General features: G+C 40.0%; 1 protein-coding gene across 6 annotated transcripts in view; it reads left to right on the top strand.

The window, feature by feature from the left end:
• prkar1b (protein kinase, cAMP-dependent, regulatory, type I, beta) overlaps window positions 1–19,453 on the top strand; it is a 111,932-nt gene that overhangs the window by 63,389 nt on the left and 29,090 nt on the right. For all 6 annotated transcript variants that reach the window (XM_074697090.1, XM_074697089.1, XM_074697091.1 and 3 more), the window contains 2 exons: window positions 9,255–9,316; window positions 15,506–15,552. In XM_074697090.1, the coding sequence (XP_074553191.1) occupies window positions 9,255–9,316; window positions 15,506–15,552 (109 nt within the window). The remainder of the gene's footprint in view (window positions 1–9,254; window positions 9,317–15,505; window positions 15,553–19,453) is intronic.

Genomic DNA, 19,453 nt, shown 5'->3' with positions numbered 1-19,453 from the left:
AGACCTCCATGTGAGCAAACATTACCCCCATTAGACCTCTGAGACAGAAATATCCACCGCACTTTCAAATTTAAGGAAGGGTTTAAAAAGTTTTCACATTTCAACAGACCTCTGCAAATGAGTGTGTTCTGGAGCTTATGATGTTTATCAGAGCTGAAGTTTGAAGGCTGAGAACTGAAGCCAGGAGCAGTTTTAAAAAAGGACACTTTTCTTTCTCCTCTCTCAGCTTTGGCCTCCCTTCTCTTCCCACTTCACTGACAATCTGTAAGTGGTCTTTGCCACCGGCCATAAACTGTTATACGCACCTCTTTAACCCCAGAACCACTTCACTCTGCGTGGTTGCTCTCATATTGAGTATAGGCCAGGTATATCTGCAAGAAGGAGCTGACAGAAGCTCAACCTCCCATGTTTTCAAAGTGGAACAAAGGAGAAATATTCAACGTGTGCAGCGGGTATAACAGAATGTTGCTTTGGTATTTTTTCATATCCGCGCAAAATTTGATATAAAACCATGGCACAGCCACGAGCTACAGACAGCAATGTGTGCGCCAGATTAAAACTCTCAGCTATTCGGAGTATGCTTATCCTGCCTACATGGGTAGAAATGAACAACAGTGTGTGGGAAATATTCGGCTCCTTCTCTCAAGAGTTTAAGCCCTGTGTATCTGCCAGAAAAACTGGACTGCAAAAGGAAACAACCTATGACAAACTTAGCTTAAAGTTAAGAGGGTTGAGAGTGATCTGTACAGTCTGTCTCAGGGATATGCCGAAGGAATAAAATCTAATATATCCACGTAAAAAATTGTCTAAAAACAGGTACATGCATTATTATTACCTCTGCCAAGGAGGTTATGTTATTGTCTGTGAACAACATAACTCAAAAACTAACAAACAGTTCTTGATGAGATTTTCAGGAAATGTTTAAAATGAGATAAGGAAGAAGTGATTAAATCTTGGAGGTGATCCGGATCACCATCTGGATCCAGGACTTAAAGGATTCTTTATCATTGTGACATAGGGCTGTTTTCACCATATGTGTATATAACTCCAAAATAAATGGTTGGATTACTTTGCAAAACAAAATAAGACAAGGTCACCATAATTTCTGACAGATATAAAAGTATGATCCAGATCCTGGCAATATTCTGGATACTAAGATCTGGAATATGAAAAATTTACTGGGTCATCATCAATTTCAACACTGTCAGGTAAGAAATTATTGTAAAAATCTGCAACTAACGCCAGGTTGCAGCAGACAGTCTGCTGAAAGGGGAGTATAACATTAAAGTAGGACTTAAGTGTTGTGTGTCAAGTCTTTTTAAAATATCATTAATTCACAAAATGTTTCTAATATAGAAAAAATAAATAAAAAAGAAATCTAAGAAATGTGCAAAAAATGGAAAAAATAATAAAAATTGAAACTTCAAAAAATGCCATAATATTATAAATTTGCCAAGAAAAAAAACATAAAATAAAAACTGCAATTTAAATAACTTCCCACATTTTCAAAACTTTTCAGAAATTTGATTTTTTTTTAACACCTGGAATTAAAGTAATTTGCAAAAATTTGCGAAAACTTCAAAAATACTTTTTTTTTTCTAAATTTGAAAAAATTATCAAAAATTTTCAAAAAATTTGCAGAAAGGTCAAAAAGTGAGTGCTTTCTTGTATTTTTATTGTATGTTTGTGTAGATTCAGTTTAATCGTACACATGGAAACAAGCTATATGTAATTATCCTTCCTTTCGTCTTGAAAACATACTTTGGGTATTTTATGTGTAAGAAATGAAATATGTAACATATTTCATAAATTGAAGATATTAGTCCATGAACACATTTTTCTTTAAGTAAGTAACTGGACGGATGTCCATCATGAACTATAAAAAACAATGACATCAAGCAAAAGACACTCCCTAAAATCATTTTTAGCTGTTGTGTTTTGATTAATATCTTGCCAATTCTGTTATTAAGTTTTAAAAGTGGACGACACTCTACTAGGAATATGTTCTCTAATTTCAGAGGCCGGTGGGTAAGTGAGCAGTGGCTGACATGTCCTAATCCCTCCATTTTCTCTCTCCTGGGAGAGCCGAGCCTCATGCCAAGAGTTTTCTTGTCATAAATATCTTCGATGAGGACTTCAGCGCTTTATAATTATACTTACCTCACCTCCCCCTGACTCCCCCCTCTCTGCACTGTCTCACACTGTTGCCTAATGTGAATGTTATACATCTGAGTTCACTGGTGTGTGTACCAGACAACACGTGCCAGTTTATATCATGTTGTGGTCAGAAACAACAGTGTGTGTTCACAGTAAAGCTCAGTTGGGAGGGTTGGTTGTCCCATGTGAGTAACTTTGTTCTGTTTAGCTCCACTTTAAACTTTTAACTTTACATCACTTAGTCAGCCTCATAAAGCTGTTTTCCCCTCTTACTGTGATCTGCCCACAGTGAGTCATGCAACAGGCGAGTAAACAATTCAGTTTACCTAACATCATCACTGAAACACTACTCTCTGTTTCTGCTGACTAATCAAGATCCTTCAGCTGGCAGCCAAACAGAAGGCTGTTCACTCATATGTGTTTTTCATGGAGACCTACCACTTTGGTTGTGTTGTTCAGAGTGTGCATCTTTGGAGAATTTAAAGAGCTTTTAATTGTAAGCAGACTAGAAGGAATATTGAAAAATTGTTCAGTGTTCTGAGAATAACGCTCCTGTGTGTGAAATTGCAGAGTTCAGGGATTTCATCATCTACAGTAGAATGTATCATAAATGATTCAGAGGATCTGGAAAATTCTGCGTACAGAAAGTAACAAGACAGAGTTGCATCTCTGGAACAGACATGACTCTGTAGTGGAAGTCACTGCATGAGCTACAGATAACCTCCATAAACCATTGTCAATTTAAACACAAGTTGTTGCTACAACCATAACTGTAACCATCAGCCATACATATACCAACAGAAGAGACGAGACACCCGACTTTTCAGTGCACTGTTCAAAAGCCAGCATCCACAATGATATGGGGATGCACAAGTTCCCATGAGGTGGGGACCATAATGCTGAAAAATAAACACAAGCTTTCGAGCTGCCACCCAGATTATGCCTCTACAGGGATGACCTAACATAGTCCACAAAACAATTTCAGACTACTTTCTTCATAAAGTACAACAGTGAGGGTCTCTAGTAGAAGGGTCCCGGTGGCGGAAGTCCTGACTTGCTAACATTTGGTGCAGCTGATGAGATAGAGTTCATCTGTTGGTTGTTATTAGTGGGCGAAACGTAAAAAGAATGAAACAGATTTAATGTTGTTATTAGTGACTATTTTAAATAGTTGGTGATGTAATCTGTATAACAACCCATTACAAATTTAGATTTAAAATTCTTCTCCAATAAACTTAACAAAACTGTGTTGTGAATATAATTACTTGTACATGAGATGCACATCTTAAAGGTAGGGCCTGCAGAAATTTTCTTTACTTGTTCGTAAACACAACATTCAAACTGGGCGTCTCCTCCTTGGCTCAGTGCCAGCGGCAGCCCACACCCTCTGCCTCCAATATGCCTTATATGTGGAAGAGATTCAGGAGCCGTACACCTGACTTAGCATGTGAACACAAGCTAATCTCTGGTATTTGACACACCATCTCGTCCCATGCTGATTTCCAAATGCCCAAAAGTGAGTGAATGTCGAGCCAGGCTTCACTCTTAAGGAAAAAGTTTTATCTGTTTGTTGTTTTGTTTCACTTTGGTTGTGTTTGTCTTCCTTTGTGCTACATCCACTATTGTAGCTACTCTGATTAGCTTCTTACTCTACATGCAAAGTCACTTGCAAACTGGGCGCTCTGTGATTGGCTGATGTAACCACGCTTACTCTCCGCCCAGTATTGTTCCTAGACAACCAAAACATCAGCATACAGGCAGAGGAGGGGGTTGGGGAGGGGGTTGAGGCAGAAAGAGACACTGACACACATGTATAGAGGCCTGTAGGAGACGATTGAGCAGGATCATTCCTGTAAAGGCTGACATTCCATTTTTTTTTAGGAAAATCCTGCAGACCCTAACTTTAAGCTTCCTTAATGCTTGGATAGTTCACTTGAACCTCACATTCAACTCAGTGGATTTTCATACAACTTCTACTCCATCAAAGATGATCATCTGTTGGTTTCTGTTCAACTTTTCCCTTCATGATCCGCATATATCCCTCCTGCCTTTGCTGGTCTTTAAGACTGACTTAAACACGTGTAATATACATTTGGTGTCCCCACGCTGTCAATGAATTCAGTAAGCTGAACAAAGACCTCTGTTCTCTAATATCCCAGAATAATCATTCGTACTACTATCAGCTGGGATAATGAAAATTAATCATTCAAGCACTTACGGCATGAACACCCTCCCAGCCAAACCAGTGGCACATCACTGCCAAGACACAACTTGGAGAGCTGGGACATTCCTGGATGCGGTGCAGTTGTTGATTGTTTTGATTATTGCAAAATCCCTTCCACACAGACGAGTGAACATTCTGGATGAGTTCCCCATTAAGGGCTTGTGTAACTCAGCATTCTGCGGCCCATTAAGACACACAAAGACATGGCTGCATGCCGCACAGTAAGAAAGAAACCTTTGGTGTTAATAGCACGGTGGCAGTAATGTGAGAGATAAGATGTTTGCTGTTGAGAAGATAAACATCTGTGTACAAGGAGACAGAAAAACAAAGAAGAGGAGAGAAAGGTTTTCAAGAAGCAAAAACCAGCTGCACACAAGCAGGCCTGATTTGACTTCATTAATGACTGAAATCCCCTGAGCTAGCTGAGTTTTTATAGGTGTTTGAGAACAATAGCAGGCTGTTGCTGTGTTGTGTGCAAGTTAGAGAGATTGCCACATAAACACACATTAAGATGATAACTTTGTTGTTCAACTTGAAGCTTTTAGTCAACAGAAGTACTTTCTTTCTGATCATAATCAATTTTATGTTAATTCGCCCTGCATATACAATTTTTGCAACCACTTAATATCCAATTAAACCAAGATGTACTGCTTTATGCCACTATAGTTGCTCAGGTTATTACCTCACAGAGTAGGTTTGTCTGTGAACAACATAACTCAAAAACTAACAAACAGATCTTATGAAATTTTCAGGAACCGTTCAAAATGGGATAAGGAAGAAGTGATTAAATTTTGAAGGTGATCCAAATTACCATCAGGATCCAGGACTTTTTTAAAGGATTCGTTACCATTGTGAGATAGGGCTGTTTTCACCATATGTGTATATAACTCCAACATAGATGGTCAAATTGCTTTGCAAAACAATACAAGACAAGGTCACCATAATTTCTGACAGATGTAAAAGTACAATCCTGATCCAGGGCGTATGCTGAAATCCTTAGGTTAAATTTAATACCCTTCTAAGACTTTTTAAAAAAACCTTTCAAAAAGTCTTAAGACCTTATTGCGACTTAATGCTGTTGTCAGCAACCAATCTTTAACAGTTGTAGTTTGCATTTTAACAAAAATTTGGTAAACTGAGAAGGAATAAAGCTTGAAAGAATAAATGAAACCAAAGGCAGATTAATTGACATTCCCATTACCACAAAAAGTAACAGCAGTTATACAAGGCCAACTTGCAGAAAAAAAACCAAAAATTTATTTCATCATTGTCAAAATTTAGGACATGCGCTTGAGATTGTGTTATTTGCTTTCCACCACCGTTACATACAGACAGCTACTAAACTACTGTACGAACTGAGTTTGTTGTCACATTGGCCTGCAGATATGTTGGGCTGCTAGTGCTACATATAGCCCGTGCCTCACAATATTACAACTTTGCTTGTTGTCACTTCTCAAACAACAGCACTACATAACTGTATTGATAAAAACCTTATCTCATCGCATTGTATCCAGTAAAAAGTTGATTTGAACAAAGAAAATTTGTTCCAAAACAAATGAGATCAGGGGAAGCTTTCTCTAAATCGTAAGAATCCAAGATCACAGGTCCTCATAAGTCTGAGAAATTTTCTCAGGAGGCTTGAGAAACTTTCATGATCTAGAGAGAAATATTTTGAGATGCTAAAGCTTTTTCTAGATCCTCACGCTGGTCTGTGATGAGTGTGACGAGCAGAATGTTCGTCCAATCACCAGGTGCGGTTATTATTGAAAGTTCAGACCCTGAAAACATTTTCCAACCAGATGGACTATTTCCGTGGCGGATAGATGGCGCTGTCTGTCTGGGATGTCAGGTTAGTTTGTAACAGTCGCAAGGAAGACAATAAATATTCATGGATACTTTTGGAATCAAAGCTTGAATGCCAATAAAATTTAATACCTCATAGCATCAGGATTTAGACTTTTTAATACTTTTTAAGGGCTTTAATTTTCCCACAACTGATTTATCAACTTTTGATACTTTTTATGACCCCCCGGACACCCTGACATCCTGGCAATATTCTGGACACTAAGATCTGGCATATGAAACATGTACTGGGTCATCATGATTTTCAACACTGTCAGGTAACAAATTATTGTAAAAACCTGCAACTAACACCAAATTGTATCAGACAGTCTGCTGAAAGGGAGTATAACATTAAAGTCGGACTTAAGTGTTGGTGACAATCACAATATGCTTGGTGGAGGTCTGCGCTCTCTGAGTGCTTTTTGAGTTAGTTTTTTTTTTTTTTTTGCATTATACATAATCTGGAAAGGCACTGAGCATGTGCACTAAAAATCCTGAAGTTATCAGGATCAGCAATGTCAATTTGAAACATCAATCATGCACTGATGCTTCTTTTGCACCCAGTTTTGTTATGATACTGTGGAGAAATAGTCAGACTCTGTGTAAAGACAGTTGCACAGATGTTCTGCAGGATTGTCACCATTCAGCTCTGTCTCCGTTCTTCCCCAGGTGATGGTGAACTTGGTAGCTCCTCAACAGTCTGCATGGTTTCTCTGTCTGTGTCTTCCAGAACAGCACATCCATTGTTAGAGTTGAGGAGTCCTCTGCTTTTCCAAAAGGTCAGAGGGGCTACAGGTAGCAGAAAGGACACGATCAATCACCCCGTCTGGGACACGCAGGGAGGGGGCGAAAGACCAAGAGATGAGAGAAATGGGCGGGGCAGTGGGGGAATTAGAGGGAAGAAAGGGGTAATTGAGAGGGGAGAGGAAGGGGAAAAGTTATCAAGGACAGACAGGGAGGAAGTTAAGGCTGAAGAAAGGGAAAGAGACAGGTAGAGACGAGGGGAAGTAATTACCTGCGTAAGTGTCTTTGTTGTGCTCAGCGGTGCATTCAGCAAGAGAGGCAGGGCACGAAAAGAGAGAGGTGGTCAAGGGCAATTACCCAAACGCAGGTTTTCTTGCCTTTGATCCTTTCTTTATGGCTGCATGTCTCAGTGTCATCTGAGCAATGCGTCATCATCATTAAACCATCATCAGCTCCAAAACAAAAGTCATCCTGCCAGGAGCATCACATCTCCTGAGGTAGATAACGCTGAAGTGTTCGACTCAATCGTTGCAGAGCATAAATCCTTCACATTTACCTTCTTAGGTCATTAGTTTCACTAACATCACATTAGCAGTTACGCTCATACTGAAAGTGACTGCCTCGACGCTCTCTGAATAAACAGGCCTCATGTCGAGTGCAGGTGTTCGCAGATGTGAGGGCACTCCTGCAGATGTTGCCCTGACTAATTGTGATCAAAGACTTTGAGACTGTGTGTCACGAGAGAGCCAGAATGTGTGTTTTCATCAGGAATGCATGTGCTCTAATGTGGCATATTTGTGTGTGTTTGCATGCCCAGATGCATAACTGAGTGCAACAGTTGCGTGCATAAACCAATGTGTATTCATTATTTCCATGTATGAGAGTGTGCTTGTGCATGTTTTAGCCTTTGCTTTGTGCAGTTTGAAAAGTTCTTGCATGTGTGCGTGCACCGTGTCCTAGTGCATGTGTGAGTCAATGCCCAGCTGCGTTGCTACTAGTACCTGTGGGTGTAGTTGGCCCAAATCCACTTTCTTAGGTCTGCTTTTTATTCTGCGTCATATAAACAAATACCAACAGGGTCCGTTCACTTCCAAACCACTCAACAACATCCTCTGATCTCTCCTCAACATCTGTTCACCTCCTTTTATTTTACTGGGAAGTTCATCTAAAGCTCTTTTATGTCTGTTAAGTGCAAAAAGTGTGTTTGACTGTGTTGACCTTTCATGTATTTATGTTAGATAGTGAGTGTTCTGTCATACGTGTGGATATATTCAACACCCACACATCATTGAGTACAAACTTGTGTGTTTTCACTTGTAATATATCCTCAGACAGACTCAAACACACACATTCAGTCTTAAACACACACAACCTAGAACAGGCTCCAACCTGCCCCACATTCACTCAGCAGGTCTCGTACGCCTTTGATATGCCTGACCCCCTTTTATTGTTTTTTCTATATTTCTCTATAAGACAGGCGGTATGTAACTGATTAGATAGATAAATATACCCTGAAGGTGAGAGACATGCAGGGAGGAGGAGAGGAAGCATACTGGAGGATTGTCTTGTCCCAACACATCTCGGCGGAGGAACTTTAATCTGCAGAGGCTTCATGCATTTAAACGGCCCGATTAGGAAGAATTTAACCAGCGCTTTCCCTTCTGGGCTGAAACAGAAATTAAGTGCTTAGGCACAGCCCTCGTTTTGTTTGTTTTCTCAGCGCCGCTTTTCAGAGATACACTCCGAGATAAAGGCTTTGATCGTGTGCTGAAACAACAAAGAGTCGTGTCTAAGCCGAGGTGCAGTGCGAGTGTAATGCAGAGAAAGTTGCAGGAGCTTTTCAATGCACCATCTTCTGATCACGTTGTTCAGTCGTTGCAATCGATTAAAACACAGTGACACAAAACAAAAGGGAAGTTTTGAGCCTCATGATTTGATTCTTCGTCTATTTCCTCCTCTATGTTTCTTTTTTTGGTGGTTTTAGCTGTAGAAAGTGTTTGTTTGAATGAGGATAACGTCTGTGAAATCGGCATTGTCCCCATTTAAGTGGGTGTGTTTTGTGTGGGTAATCCAGAGTCCTCAGGCCTTTCTGTTTGGCTTTGGCACCTGAGTTTACACAGCGATGATGGCTCCTCTTTCTGTTTCTCTGTGCCACTTTTCCATGCAACATACTTGTGTGTGTGTATGTGAGAATGAGTTAACAACTCAGAGAAATACCATAAAAGCAGGTTTGCTGGTACTGACTGCATTCTTCCTCCTCTTCTCTCTCTTTCTTCTTCTTCTGCAGTGACATATTTGACGCCATGTTCCCAGTCACCCACATTGCAGGAGAGACTGTCATCCAGCAAGGTATGAATATCTCTCTATCTTCATGCAGGTGTTTTTTTCCTCTCACAAATTACCAACAGAGAGTAATAACAACAAAGCAAGTACCAGAAAATATTTTTGTGAAGCATTTCATATATCTACATCAATCTGAGGCTGTTTCAGCCATAATTCTACAGTAATTCACACAATAAATGTCAGCATAATGTGTAATATTGTGATGGATGTCTCGACCAAAACATGAACAGCTGTGCTTTGAGGAAGAAAAAAAGCAGGAGAAGCAGCTGTGGTGCAAAGGAGTGATGAACTCTGCTCCATGTGTTTCGTGTTAAAGGATAAAAACTAACTCCACTGATGTTCTTACGGTATGTGTGATTGTTCAGCAGAAGCTCGCTGAGTTTTCAGAGTATTGACTTTATCTGGCTTCGATTATTGAGGTTTGATTCGTTACATCTCTAGCTGATCCCTTAACACAAACACTGGCATAAGATTTTACACATCAGTAAAATGCTGAAGTGGTCAGACAGTATGCGCTGAATGCACTGATTTTCTTTAATTTTTTTTCTTAGTGCTCGCCTGTATTTTCCCATTTTCTCCCTGCTCTTATATTCCCTCAGGTGCAACCACATGAAAGCTCTCTTTGCCTCTTTAAAGTTGTTTAAGCCTTAACTGTAGAAGCCTCTAGACCAAGGGTCTGCAACCTTTGCTTTCAAAGGGACCATATTTCCTCAGCTCACTTGGATTAAAGTCAGTCCAGATCCACAAAATCTACTTTATCTCCACAATAAAGACAGAAAAGTGTGTAGAATTCTCTAAAAAGTAAAAAAAAAAAAACTAGTGAATAGTTTAAATGAGAAGTTTTTTGTGTTTGTGAAAATTTAGATGTGATGTCTTAGCTTTTTTTCATTTTTTAAAAATTTGCAAATATTTCTTAAAAATAAAATACTTTATTTTTTTTAGATTTGTTTTAAAATTATTTTATTTTATTTAATTTTTACAAATTTACATAATGTTCAAAAAAAGAAATTTAAAAAATTTGCAAAAATTTGCAAAAATTCCAAAACAATTGAAATTTCAAGAAATTACCAGAATGTCACAAATTTGCCAAGAAAGGAACATAAAATAAAAACTGCAATTTTAAAAAACTTCCCCTTTAAAAAAATTCAAAATTTGCAATAAAAAAAAATGTAATTAAAATTCTTTGAAAAAAATTGCAAAAACTTCAAGAAACATTTTTCCTAAATTAAAAAAAAAAGTAAAAATAATAATAATAAAAATAAAAAAGTTGCAGAAAGGTAAAAAAAAATTGCAATATTTAAAAAAAAAAAGAAAACTTAATTGCAAGATATGCTGCATATTAAGTCCAACAAATTGTTAATGCATAATTTAATTTATTGTCAATGTCTTCAATCATCGATACCATATGTAAGAAAAATAAAAACTATTTATTTCAATAATCTTTTTTTTAAAGCTATAAGGAGCCACTGCAAACGGGTCAAAGAACTGCTTGAGGCTCAAGAGCCACAGGTTGCAGACCCTTGCTCTTGACTTTGAGGGCACAGAGTTAAGTGGCACCAATTTTTTTTTTCGATTCCTATCAAAAGCACCACATACTGTATGCTAGAAGAAGTATTCTTTGGAAGCAAGCTCTAACCAATGTGCTAGACACCAAAATGTCGAAGCAGAAATCACAAAGGTTACATTTTTGGGTAATACCACTTCAACCTTCTTCTCTACAGTAAGGGCAGGGGCACTATTTGCTCTGTAACTCCCACTAATTCAGTCCCTCCCTCCTACTCCGAGACAGCATCCAGGATTATCAGTCCTAATTTGGTGATAATAAGTCTAGCTAGCTTGCAGGGCCCCCAGCCCCAGACAGCCCATTGTTATATACTCTACAGAGTTTGGTATACAGTATATACAGTGCAGCACTGATGTCACTGCTTGTGTCTGGACTACTGTGTAGCTTAAAAAAACTCTCCTACCACTGGCCTATTGCACAGTATTTTGACACAGGCTGGAGTTATCGGCTCTGTGGCTGGAGCGGTATTTAAACAAAAGGAGAATGAACTGTCATTACATGCAAAACAGTGCGGAAGTATCCAAAGTGTAAAGTCTTGTCATATGTAAGTCCAGGGGTGTTGTTTTAATGGGGAATAAAGCAAAGTGATGGTTTTAGACGTAAAGAATAAATTCCAGCATAGCTTTGGATAAAAGTGTAACAGTGGGTTCAGAACATCTTAAGGGATGTGGATGTATCCCACGTTTCCTTCTAAGCAAAGTCAAAGAACCTTAACAGTGTGTGCAATAATTACCTTGTGTTGAAACAAGGCCACATTGAGATCACCAGGCTCTATGTGTGTGTGTGTGTGTTTGAGCCTATGTGTGAGAGCACGCACTATTCAAATATTTGCCTGCACTCTCAGGCACAGGGGGACTGGAAAGGCGCAAAACAAAGACTCAAGCACTGAAGTGATAAAAGACAGGAAGAGTAGAAGAAAAGAAAGACAGAGTGAGAGGGAATTGAAAGAGAGATAGATGAGATGAAAGAAAGAGAGGCAGAGACAGAGAGAGGGAGATAGCGGAGGGCCAGGTTGCAGCAGGTTGTGTGTGTGTGTGTGTGTGTGTGTGTGTGTGTGTGTGTGTGTATGCCTGGGGTCTCCTCCGGGACAGACCGTCAGACAGACAAGGAGCGTTTTGTGTGACAAATAGAGCTGTATGATTAACGAGCTCTCTCCACTCAGTATTAATTAGCCGTGTGAACTCCTGTGAACTTTACACACAGGGCGCTCGCTGCCTTTCAACTCTCAGGTGAACATATACACACGCAAACACACAGCCATACACACCCTCACTCGGTACATACGAACTGCATACACATGCATACTTTTGTCATGTATACTCATGCCTCATTGCTCACTTGTGCCTCTGAATGGAGATGCATTTGTATCTCATTGTAGGAGGTAGCTGCAGGGAGAGCTCCACATTGCTCACGTATGAGGCTGTCAGTCCTCCTTAATAATTTCCCTTCAGCCCTATGTAATGGATAGTATAATTAAAGGAACACTACGCCATTTTTCAGCCTTATCTTCAGACTAGATGCTTTTAGCAGACATCAACCAACCAGATCCCACGGCTCACTTCAAGGGTGAGCGTTTGCTTTGAAAGCGCAGAATGCTCCTGTCAATTACACAACAGAGACCCAGTGAGCAGAGCACGATGCAGTCTTTCTTAATTGTGGCCACAGTAGCTGCATTTTTTAAACCGAAGCATTGAACAAAACTTCCGTGGCAAGCTGAGTCTGAGATTTCCCAGCATCTGCAGAAAAAGCACCTCTGTGTTTTTTTTTTTTCAGCTGGTGGTACAACTATTATCTTAGCCTTGAAGGGTAATTCCAGTTTCAAACTCAGACACTTACAATAACAATGTGAGCCTGACGATGGGGAAAACCAGCACATTAAGAGGACAAACTCTGGCTGAGTGCTACTGCTGCTGATACAGTGAAGCCTGTTTTGCAGCTGTTTGCAGAAACATCTACTGATCAATTCCAAAATTATATTTGAATGGCTTGAAAATCAGAATTTCATCTTTTAAGAAGTACAGAGGGGTTATCAGTCTACGTCATCACAAAGATGCGCACACATTTTGACTGCAAATGCAGTGTTTAGCTACGTTCATTCAGACAAGTAAGCGTTTTTTTAAACACTAAATTTAACCTTTTCGCAGCAACAAAACGTACAGTTATTCTGTGGTCAGTTTTTATAAACGATACTTTACAAGAGAGGCAACGTCCATCAAGTTTGGACAGTTACAGAACTACCGGTGTTTTGGAGTTAATAGCGACCATGCTGACTGGTGACTCTGAGCAGAAGGTATCAGTGATTAACGCAAGGGGCAACATCCGGTCAGTAAAAATGAAGCCATTCGTCGAGAATGCACTTGAGGCTGGCTGCAGAGAGACCGGAAGTCACGTACACACCCAGCCATAAAAACAGACTTTTACGACGTATTTACAGCCTGGTTCAAAAAACATCTCAGGTCTAAAATGTTGATTTCACTAATGGCACACACTGTACGGTGAGTGATTTTTTTTCTCTGCGCTTGAGAAGGTATGAGGATCGTTTGATTTTCCAGTCAGAGGCACAGCTCAGGTCACGTGACTCACAGCCGGTGTCATAGCAAACGTGGCTGGGTCCGCGGATTGGCTTCATTTCACGGTTTCAGGAACAGACGGTGATGTCGCGGAGGCTACGTCCATGTTTTATACAGTCTATGAATTAACGGCTGAGAGTCACTGGTTAACAGGGTCACACTTTACACTGAAACACCAACAATGTCTGTTGGTGTGTCATTAAATGTGCCATCTTTAGCTAGCCTCAGTTAACCAGGTTTGACCACAAACAAACAAAATTTACTGCTGATATTCAAAACACAGATTTGACTTTGCCTGTTCAATGAAAAAGTTGGTTTGGGGCTGACGTTATGACCAAACATGGACTCAATATAGTGTGGAAATAATAAGTGAAGCTATAAATTAGGATTAACAGAAACAGATTTAAGGAACAAGGTAGAAGTATTAGGGGTGCACCAATTACAATTTTCTGGCCGATTACCGATCTTTAAAAAGCCTGACCTGCCGATTCCATTTTTTTTTGGTTTGTTTTTTATTTTCTATAACTGACAGCATACACCTTCAATGTTCCAGTTTTATTTTAATGAAAATCATTGAACAACACCTGTGAAACAATTTTTATTTCTCAATCTTAATCTTATTTCTCAATCTCTATTTTTTAACTTAAACAACCAATAAAGTGTCCTGAGTTTTAGGTTTCAGAGCAAAAAGCAACAATGGCTGGCTGCCAGACCTTCCTGGAGGTATATGAGATCAGTTTCATATGTAAGGTTGGGCCGATCACCGATCCCCCAAAATTAAGGAAATCGGCACCGATCAATCTGCGCATGTCTAGTTATGACCAAACATCGACCCAACATAGAGAGGAAATACTTAGTGAAGCTATAAAATTCAATTAACAGAAACAGATTTTATGATCAAAGTAAAATTAGTGAACATTATGAAATGATGAACCAGTCTCTTAACCCTAAAATACACAACCATTAATTTTCTGATTTGGTGCAGTTCTCTGGACGTAGTTTTCTGGTTCTTTTATGATGAGGATCTCAGACTCAGCAGTCTGTGTGCTCTTTTTGGTTTGGGAGTGTTTCTGATTTATTGACATATGTTTACATCCTGGTCTGTCACAGTCTGATAAGTGTCCACGGATAATGCAGTCATGAGCATCGAGTAACAGTTGTGTGGTTAAATTCCTCTCTCGGTACACACCAGATTTCTCCGCTAAAAACGTCTGTCCACCTAATATCTGTCCACTTGCTGATCTCTTCATCCACTCACTGCTATTTCACAAACCTGGGTGCTGTTTACTATCCAATCAAAGCGAAAATATTAAGTTAAAAAAAAATAGTTTTTCTTGGTGGTTAACTCCTCCACGTCAGTTGACAAATTGTTATACTTTCCAGTGCTTCTGCACCCAAGTTGCATGTGCATCCTCTGTTGCTGACAAACAAATAATCCCTCTATAACTTGTAGTACTTCTCAACAGAAAATGTACATCTGGATTTATTTTCTGTTTTGGAGCAGCAAAGTCTCAACCCAAATGAAAGCAGCAGTAACAGCTGTTGTCTTACTGTGAATCGAACTCAACTTTAACACCGTTCTGATTTGAAGTCTGCATGCTCAGGCACCCCCTGTTTCAGAGTTTCCACTATTAAGCTTCAGAAGCAGCTGGAACGAGCACTTCTGTTGCTGATAGTTTATTGGCAGGTCCAATGAAATATGCACTGTGGAGGAGGCAGCCGCATCTCTGACACCCTGCCTGCCCTAAAGCTTTAAGAAGACAAAAATAAGATAGGGAAACGCACGTTTTACAGTTGATCTTCCCTAAAGAAGGGATGAACGTTGACAGCAAGTGGGGGATTGTGTTACATAACGTGTGAGTTCAGAGAAGAAAAATCCTTACTCTTTCTTTTCTGATCTTATTCAAGAGTTTTTCAAGAGTTTGACAAATGATTTGAATCTCTAAATGTATCCATTTGTGTGGAAGCTGTAAGATGAGTAAGATTTCCTGTTGGCTCGGCATTCAGCTCTTTCCTGCTGCCTCACACACTCCTGTGTTTCTCCTTCTCTCTTCCCTCCAGGCGATGAAGGAGACAACTTCTATGTGATTGACCAAGGTGAAGTGGATGTAAGTGGAAACACAAGCACATACACACAAAACAAAACTGCTTTCCAAGATTTTTCCACATCTTTTAACTGAGTAATCACTTAGAAATAAAGGGGATTTCTTCATTCAGTGTGCCACCATTATCATTTATTCACTTTAGTGGGGATAAGCTATCAGGAAGGTTGTGATTCAGTGGGAAAACCCTGCCTCCTCCACTCATGCTGAGACAATGTTACCCACTGACAATGGACAGGTTGTATTGGATTGCCCCCATGTTTTGTTCTCCACAAAACTGAGTTCCTCTGTGATGACAATCTGATCATGCTGCTATCCAGAGCGCTGCTCAGGCAGCCAAACGGAGAACGTCTTTTGTCTTAGTGTGCTTGACAAAGAGCGATAGAGGTAAGTGGAAGGATAAAAGGAGAAGCTGACAGAAAGATAAACAAGAAGTGACCCTATCAGCTTACGGCGGTGAGTAGGAAGAGCGTGAGTAAGATGAGAGACACAGAACGGCAAGATTGGCAAAGAGTGACAATAAAGTCGGTGTAGGAACTCAGAGATGGCGCCCTGGCTGTTATCTCCTGACCATTTTTCTTGGTATTTTATCTCATTCAATCCTGCTTTTGCAATAAAGGGTTTTTAGCAGGAAGATTATTTATGTTTCCTTCCTAGCATTCAGAGTCTTAAAACCACTTGGTTTAATCGTTCTGCTGGGTGTCAAAACAAGCCCTTCCGTTTTTCTCTCAAGTTTGTCCACAGAGCTCTGAGAGGCCATTTACCCAACAAAGGTGTTAGGATAAAATGCTTAAGTATTGTTGCGTAAATGGCCTGTAGTTTACAGAGAAACAGCAACTGAAATTGCCATGTGCAAACCAGACAACAACAGAAAAAATGCCTTGTTGATGCATTGTGCTCGTGCTGCTGAATCTGCTGACTGCCCTACTACAAAATATGCTTCTATTGCGCCACTTCTGCGCCACTTTTCACCTCTCCTACGTTATTAGCAGCCAGCCAGACTTCTTCTGGTCTGTGGAGGGGTGTGTCTCCACAGTTATACCGCCAACTACGGGCCTGGAATGCAAACTACAATGTTTTTATTCCCACAGCGCTTCAGTGTAAACGCAGATTTTTTTTTCACTGCCTTTTTTGCATTTTCAGGTGAAAGGTTGATGTGTGAACAGGGCCTGAATTGGGTCATTTTTTTCACCTGCTGTGGGATATTTTTTTGGCTAATGTCTGATATCAAAACTTATTTTCCCTCGAACTTTATATAGAATAGAATAGAATAGAATAGAATAGAATAGAAAATACTGTATTTATCCCAGAGGGGATATTCGCGTGTCATAGCAGCAGAAAACAACAAGAAAACAAAAGTAATAAAGTGTATAGAAAGCGCAAAAAAGTTCATAACAAAATAGATGATGACAGCTTGTCCATCATTCTCCAGTTAGTGGAGTTGGTGTCTGGTGTTAGCTCTGTTAGCCCTCTGTTGCTGGGTTAGCACAGCTAGCTCGTCCATCGTTATTGGAGTTAGATCTTACGTTCCCAATAACAATGGATGGAAGGACAGGTCCATGTCATCACTTCTTAGCTCACACCTGAGAACCAGCACATCGTCCTTACCTCCTTTTCCTCACCTTGTGGGAAGACATCAGGCCTTGCACCAGTTAGCATTGACATGCTACAGGCTGCAAACAGCTGATTTCACGTGTACACATTGCGGCCATGGTTACATGTAGGATCTCCAGACAAACACAGGAGCAAGAATAGTAAGAATATCACTGAAGAAAAAAAACACTTCAGTGTTCATGATCAACAACTAAAACCATACAAGGTAATGAACCACTCCAAATACAAAAATGATGAAAAAGAGACGAAAAAATTTACAAGAAATGACAAGGAAGAGATATCAGCCACAACAAGGCAGAGTCTAGCAACAATATAAGATTGTTACTCAGGTGCAAAGTCCAGCACTGTGTGTCATCGTCTCACCCTCTGTAGGCTTCAACTTGTCTCTTTCCACGAATAAAGAATCTTGGGCAACCCCCCTCCCCACATCTAGAACCCACTCATTCTGCGACAAACCTTGAGGAAGACCCCGTCCTCGTCCTCACCCTGACGCTCACCCACGCCTACTTAACCTCAAACACTCAGCCCACCCTTCCTCGTCTGCAGACAGCTGCTGCCTCCCAGCCACAGCTCAGTCACTTAGCTCCTCTCTAAGCTTGGTGCCGATGCTTTAATAAGCGTGGAGACATCTCCATGCTTATTAAAGTGTGGAGATGTCTCTCATTAGACGGGGGTGTAAATCTGCTGGCAACCCATAAACCGGCTACAAGCTGACAACCACGGCAACTGATGTAAACACCACGCCATGCCTTCACTCAGAGACACGCCCTCATTCACTTTGCACCATGCGGCGTAGACTGTGTGATTTAGATAGTTTAAACAGGGCTTTCATAGTCCTCTTTTAGGCACACATTGCTGTAGACTGACACATAAACAGTTGAAACATGTTCAGATGATGTGACATAAATCATTTAAATAATGTTTGTGTTCTGCTTATTAATCCCACATGATGATCTATGACATTTACTGACATGTCCTAATTCACTTCAGTGCTTTTACCTTAATGCAAGCTGTTATTTTGTGATTAGAGCTTATTTAGGTAAGATATGTGGTTTGGAAATGCGATGCAATAATTGCAGTGAAGCAGTCAGCAGATAGACACAGACCATCTCTCTCACACAGCTCAGGGGAATGTGCAGATAAATCAGACAGCTACCATCACACACCAACACGGTCTGCTCTCCCACCTTTGAGTGCTCACGATTCGTTGCGTTCTAATTACCGCGGAGAATTCAGTGACAGCTGTGATTGTTCAACACTTGAATTGTTTCAGTCTTTTTTTTTTTATTATGAACCTCAGTTTACCTCCTGCACAGTGCTTACACAATACACAGCAAGTGTTTCCAGAGGCCTGCACTACCAAGCTGGATTTTCTCTTCTCTTAGTAAAGTAGCTTCAGGCTTAACTCTGGGTTTTCTGTCTTATTATACTGGTTTACTTCTTACCAGGATGAATCACCATGGTAACTTATGCCAAACGGTTAGCGTGCTCCGGATCAGGTTAGGTTCTGGATAAGAGATCACTGACCAATTATTTCTCTTGGAAAATTGCCTGCCCTTTCTTAGAAGATCCTGTCAAAGCTGGTGCGCGGAACGTGAGAGGAGCACTTAGAAGAGGAAGAGTTTTGTGGGATAGATGCAGTCCTTTGATGCCCCTGATGACATCCATCATCTGATGGTCTGATAGGGTTGGGTACCTTTCACATTTGAAATAGGGATGTCCCGATATTACATTTTCACTTCTGATACGATACTGATACTGCAGCATTGAGTACTGGCCGATACCGATATTGATCGGATACAATATCAGCATTAAACATGCATACTTTTATTACTTATTTTGTAGTATGTCTGTCATGTTAGAAAAGGCTTGATTATGTGATATTATTCAAACAAAGAACAGTTGTCAGCAACAGTAGGTATGAGGAAAAACTGACCCATTTATTATTAACCAATGGGTAACAGAAACTGCTTATATCGGAGATTTTAGATGCATAACGATATGATACCGATACTTTATTTTTTGTTGATATCGGACCAATATCCGATATTCTACTCAGTGGTACCAGTTTTCGGTACTTTTTTGTGTTTATGTGGTAAAAAATATCAATTTGTTTAATAATAAAATCTAAATTCTTTTCAATTTGACATATTTATTCTTCACCATATAACCTTGTAATGCTGTGTTCGTGTCCAGCATGGAAAATCGGCTACTCTTCCACTCCCTCACAGTCACAAGAATGCATTTAGGTACCTAAACATGGTACCATTTGATTTTACGCAAATCAGTACCC

The sequence above is a fragment of the Halichoeres trimaculatus genome, unplaced genomic scaffold (assembly GCF_033239565.1).
Source record: "Halichoeres trimaculatus isolate MK-OKI-2021-1 unplaced genomic scaffold, fHalTri1.1 fHalTri1_scaffold_20, whole genome shotgun sequence".
NCBI lineage: Eukaryota > Metazoa > Chordata > Actinopteri > Labriformes > Labridae > Halichoeres > Halichoeres trimaculatus.
This window is presented reverse-complemented; position numbering and strand designations above follow the sequence as displayed.